At 45.1% G+C, this 6,000-nt stretch overlaps 1 protein-coding gene across 1 annotated transcript in view; it reads right to left on the bottom strand.

Annotated features, from left to right (window-relative positions):
- baz1a (bromodomain adjacent to zinc finger domain, 1A) overlaps positions 1 to 6,000 on the bottom strand; it is a 38,881-nt gene that overhangs the window by 23,173 nt on the left and 9,708 nt on the right. The window contains exons 7-11 of the mRNA XM_080784430.1: positions 4,432 to 4,566; positions 2,363 to 2,557; positions 1,490 to 1,585; positions 1,234 to 1,372; positions 43 to 165 (exon numbers count right to left, since the gene is read on the bottom strand). Of these exons, the coding sequence (XP_080640556.1) occupies positions 43 to 165; positions 1,234 to 1,372; positions 1,490 to 1,585; positions 2,363 to 2,557; positions 4,432 to 4,566 (688 nt within the window). The remainder of the gene's footprint in view (positions 1 to 42; positions 166 to 1,233; positions 1,373 to 1,489; positions 1,586 to 2,362; positions 2,558 to 4,431; positions 4,567 to 6,000) is intronic.

Below are 6,000 nucleotides of genomic sequence, written 5' to 3'. Positions count from 1 at the left end.
AGTACTCTAACCTTCAGCCACATGCGTTCATAGTACTCTAACCTTCAGCCAGGGCCTCCTCCTGTTCCTCCGTCTGAGCCTGGAAGATGGCCGACAGGAAGAAGAACAGCAGCTCGCACAGAGGGCCTTCCGGGTGGGAACCGACCAACGCCTCCTCCACGACCTCTGGAAATGACACAACAGAACACATGAATAAACCTCCTCCACGACCTCTGGAAAAGACACAACAGAACACATGAATAAACCTCCTCCACAACCTCTGGAAAAGACACAACAGAACACATGAATAAACCTCCTCCACAACCTCTGGAAAAGACAACAGAACAAATGAATAAACCTCCTCCACGACCTCTGGAAGACACAACAGAACAAATTAATAAACCTCCTCCACGACCTCTGGAAAAGACACAACAGAACACATGAATAAACCTCCTCCACGACCTCTGGAAAAGACACAACAGAACACATGAATAAACCTCCTCCACAACCTCTGGAAAAGACAACAGAACAAATGAATAAACCTCCTCCACGACCTCTGGAAGACACAACAGAACAAATTAATAAACCTCCTCCACGACCTCTGGAAGACACAACAGAACACATGAATAAACCTCCTCCACGACCTCTGGAAAGCACAACAGAACACAGTAACACATGAAGGAAGGGGAAGCAGAACCTGGGGAACTTCCATTAACCCTATATACTTCGTTGACCAGTGTCCCAGACTCCCAACCAGACCCCCTTAATTTTCCCCCTCTTTACGACAAATCACTTTCCACCAAAAAATTATAAACTCACCGATCTGCGAGATCACAACACATCTTAGGGTTGGGATCCGGTATGAACCGGAAATCGGTTCCGTCACATTTGGAACCGTTTTTATTAATCACACCATCAGAGCTGGTATGTGGACTTCACATCTGCTATACAATTGCAATACTAGTGGTTCTCAAACCTATTTTATTTCAAGGACCACCATAACTGTGACAGGGTACAAATGGTTCCATTTGTACACTGTCAGAGTTACAGACCTGTAAGGGTCCATTTGGAACGGAATGGTAAAAGGGAACCGTTAAGATGGAATCGTTACAGAACTGGCATCGTTAAAATCCTAAGGATCCCAACCCTAAACATGACGCACCGCAATTGGTTAATTGACTTGACATTAACAATGCACTGTATGTATTGTAATCTTGCTAGCAGAATTTTAACTACGAGTTCAGTTGTTCTGACCCAGTGAGACGCCATCGGGAAACTCGTCCTTGAGGTCGAAGAATTCTCCAAATGCTCCGAGGAACTCCAGAACCATCAGGACGTCTCCGAACAGCTCTGGTGGAACGCGGGTGTGAACAGGAACTGGACTGGGCAACTCCTGGAAATGGTGAGACGTTTTAAAAATCAGTGTGACAGCAACTTCTGGACACAGGTAGATATTAAAATAAATGAGTGTCAACATCAATGTGTTGTGAATGTTTGGGGTTTCCATCACCTTGAGGTCTTCCAGCTCCATGTCCTCTCTGGGTTTGTTCCACAGCTTCATTCGTTCCGCATATCTTTTCTTCTCCTCCTTCAGCTTCTCTCGCTCCTGAAGGAGAAGTGCACGTTGCCATGTTTTACTCACAGACAATTAATTCAACAGCGTGTATAATAGAGCAGTATAGGTGAACGCATTGATTGGAACCCAAGCTAACCTCAATGCAACATTAATGAACATTCAATAATGTACAAATATGCCAGATTTAGCTAGAAGCCAAGAAAAACACAAAAAGTGTCCTTTTTTCATCTTTCTAATTATCCGTTCGGACCCAAAAAATGTGTTTATTCTCATGAGTTGGCTTTAAAAGGTCTTTAAATGGCATGGGCCATGGCTCAGTGGTCCAGGCACCTTGGCTGGTAATCCAATTCGACTCCTGATCCCGACGGCCTTTACTGCATGTCTTCCCCCCATTTCCTGTCAGCCTATTGTCTGTCCCTCCATAAAAATATATAAAATAAAGGCGAAAGCATGCGGCAGGACTGCAACGCTCTATAAATGATTGCAATATAATTAATCCGGCCACCTAGGATGCCTGACAGTGTGTTGTGGGTTCGACTCCCGATCCCAACGACCATTGCTGGGTGTAATTGCCCATCTCTCTCCCCATTTCCTGTCAACTTACTATACGCTATCAAATAAAGGCGGAAACCCCCCCCCCCCCCCCCCCAAAAAAAGAAACCCATCCAGCCAGCCACCCACCCAGCCAGCCAGCCACCCACCCAGCCAGCCAGCCAGCCACCCACACACATAGCTCCGTAAGGGAGTGGTTGCACCACTCAAAAAGAAACAAACAGTACTGATGGTACAATAAAAGAGAGATCTCACCATCTCCTTCTCCAGCTTCATCTTCTCCTTCTCCTCCTTCCTCTTCTCCTTCTCCTCCTCACACCTCCTCCTGAACTCCTCCCTCAGACGCTCCTTGTCCTCGCGCTCCTTCCGCCTGGCCTCCTGCAGGTCCTCCTTCTCTCTCCTCATCTTGTCTCGTTCCTGGGCGGAGAGCACCGCTTCGTCCACCTTCTCCTGCGACGAGACCACAACAGCGACACTTCAGAGGTGGAGTCTATCCCCGTTTGAATGAGCTATAGACCTCTGGGAGATGGAGTCTATCCCCGTTTCAATGCACTAGTACTCCCAGTACTTCAAGCCTTGCTACTCATATGCCGAGTTGGCGGTGCCCAGGATCGAAAATATGACCTTGCGGTTTGAAAGGCGAGTGCTCTATACTGACTGAGCGAATACTGGAGAACTCGGGTCGCCGACTCTTCTTCATCTTTGCCGAGATTTCTTCCCCTTTCGCCGACTCTTCGTCACTTTCCGGTCCGAGTTCTGTCTGAGAACTCGGACGGAAAGTGACGAAGAGTCGCCGAAACGGGAAGAAATCTCGGCACTGGAGCGCGCATCTAGCTACTGCATGATGATCATGCACGCTGATCAGACAGCAGATCAATAAAAGCATGCAAAAGCATTCAGCTTTCACAAGTGTGCCCATATAGAGAAGGAAAATAATTAAGAATTCGGTGGCATTTCTTTCACATTGCAAAAGAGCAATTTTTGCTCTTTGCCCTTATAGATAGAAATGATATTCCCATTCGTCTTTGTGTCTGCCCGTGTAACGCACCAGCGAGTGTGAGGGGTTGGGGAACGGATGCAAAGTACATATGAAACTAACGTTAGCTCCCATGCTAGCTAGTAGCTTCCCTCGTCAACACAACAACACCACAGATCGGGTGGAAGCTGCTGATATCACGTTGCTTGTGCCCGTGGATGGGAAATAAGATTTAAAAGGCTATGGAAGCGTGGATGAAAGGCAAAGCACAGATGTGTGCAAAGTTTTGTCGGATCTGCCTGTGCATTCCGTCTGCTGCAGTGCGTGTGTGTTCTGTCAACTTCTGTGTTACTCTTGTGAGTCTGTCACTGGCTGGCTGAATGCATAGTTAAAGAGCGTCACTCATAAGCATGCGCCCTTCCTGCGCTGGAAGTAGCAGATCTACAAGTTATCTACCCGCCGCAATGCACGGCACGTTGGGCTTGTACATCTGTGTTTCTCCCGCAGTTTAGTTGAATTATATCGATCGGCCAGAAAAGGAAAGCATGTTTAATCACAACAACGTCACGTTTACTTTAGCTCCTCAGTGTTAGCGTCTGTTTTGGTTGTGTTGCTTTAGCATCGTTAGCACAGTAGCTAACATTAAGAAACTTGCAGCTGCAGCTGCTGAAAGTGCCCCGAAACGTGGAGAATATTCGGCAGAATCTTAAGAAGATTCGCCGCGCGACGACTCTTCTTCAGATTCTGCCGAATATTCTCCACGGTTTGCCGACTTGTCTTGAGAAGTCGGCAAAAAGGGTAAATCCGCCGAGTGTTCTTGTTACCGACTGAGCTACCCTGTACTAAATACATTTACATGTATTTACATTTAGACTCAAGTAACTATACTGGGGTACAATTTGAGGAAGATTGAAGCAAGAAAAAGAAGAAAAGAAAAGAAAAAGAGGTGGCACACATCCGCAAAACCTCTTTGACTTAATTATCGATAGCCCAGTCACGCCGTGAGAACTGTACTATTCAAAATAACGGTAGTGGGTCGCATTCGCACACACCAAGACTGCAGTTCAAAATATTTATTTCATTTTTGAACAGGGACAAACGTTTCGGCTATCCAGCCTTTTATCGGTTGATGAAGGCTGGATAGCCGAAATGTTTGTCCCTGTTCAAATATGAAATAAACAATTTGAACTGAAGTCTTGGTGTGTGCGACCGACTACCGTTAATTTGATATGTTTTGAACGGGTAGCGCACCTACAGTCAGAGCGCAGTGGTCACATGAAGAGTAATTAACTGTACTATTCAAACATCAAAATAATGATATAAACACATGACCCAAAGGAGAGCTGACCTGTACAGGTGAGGTGAGTGCGAGGGGGCGCCCCCGCTGCTTGCCCGGGGAACTGCTGGGGAAGTGAGGCGGCTCGTCAGGAAAGAACTGAGAGAAGGTCTGCTCCGATAGACCGAACTTTGACACTGTGGACGGCTGTCAACACACACACACACACACACACACACACACACACCTCAACATTAGCGTCCCGAACTTGGGCATATTGTCATAAATATGTTATTATAGGCGACAGTTCACCCATTGTTAATCAACAGGTATGGAAGAGAGGACTCGACAAAGGGTGAACTGTCAAAAATCTACAAAACTAGAGAAAACTTCCTTTTATGTACTAAAGCAGTGACTTTTAGAGCCGTTTCAGTGTGAAATGTAAGTCCAACGAGTACTTCTATAATCAACGGAACAGAGCACAATATCACAAAAGGTAGCTTGCTAATAGGTTAAGGGCAAGCTAGAGCGTTTGTTCAGGAACAAACACACTATAGCAATGATTTCTATGGGAAAGTTGAGCTATTGCAACAACAAAAAAGACATGGCTTACACGTGGTTAGTAGACAGATGTCATGGAGCTGTTATTGTTCTGGTGTTGTGTGACTAGCATGGTTACAGTAGTGAGAGTGTGAGCAACTAAGAAGAGCATGAAAGAAAAGGCGGTGATCCGAGCACACAAAAATATATAAAAATGAGGAGAGGGTGGATATAAAATCAAGGTAATTTATTAGAAAAGGTTTAAAAAGCCAACATGTTTCGACTCACAATGGAAACTTTATCAGGGCAGGTAACAGGGCACTAGTTCAACCATTTTTATGTCAAGCATGCGCAAAATCAATACCGGTATACATTTATTTAAGGAAGGACCCCAATTTGAAAAGATTATGTGCTATGGGCACATAAAGGCAAGATTTATTAACACGTTACATCCCACCACACGGGTGGGGATCGTGTGGCCAGTTCCAGTTAAATGCGCAAAATACCAAAGTAGAAGAGGTCCTCTGCAACCAAGGTTAATTAAATAAGGTTAGGAAGCGAAGACCGAACGGTGGACTCCACGTTGCTCCCTGGATGGAAAGAAACATGCGCAATTGAGACCATGGAAGCTGAACGCGGAAGTGTTGGCTGCATATAGCCCATTGCGCATGTTTCTTTCCTTCCAGGGAGCAACATGGAGTCCACCGTACGGTCTTCGCTTCCTAACCTTATTTAACCTTAAAAGGGATAGTTCAGATATTTTGAACTTAAGTTATATGAAATACATTAATATAGTAGTTGCAACTGTATTACCGGTACTGTAAGTAGTTCCGGTCATTTTGTGGGGGGCACTGGGGCCACGCAGTAAAAGTAAATTAATCCACAAAACGAACGTAATTTGTATTGTTGACCTATTTCTAAAATATTAGCGCGACTTTCGTTCAACTTTGACCCCTCCATCACATGGAACTATTTCTTGGGCGTAGTGATATGGACACAAAAAACATAGTTCTGTGTGTTAGGGGGGTAAAAAAAGAACGAAAGTTGCACTAATATTTTAGAAATAGGTCAACAATACAAATTACGTTAGTTTTGTTGATT

Source organism: Protomyctophum bolini, assembly GCF_963924005.1.
Source record: "Protomyctophum bolini genome assembly, chromosome: 15".
Taxonomy (NCBI): domain Eukaryota; kingdom Metazoa; phylum Chordata; class Actinopteri; order Myctophiformes; family Myctophidae; genus Protomyctophum; species Protomyctophum bolini.
Note: the sequence above shows the minus strand (reverse complement) of the source record. Positions and strands in the feature narration are given on the sequence as shown.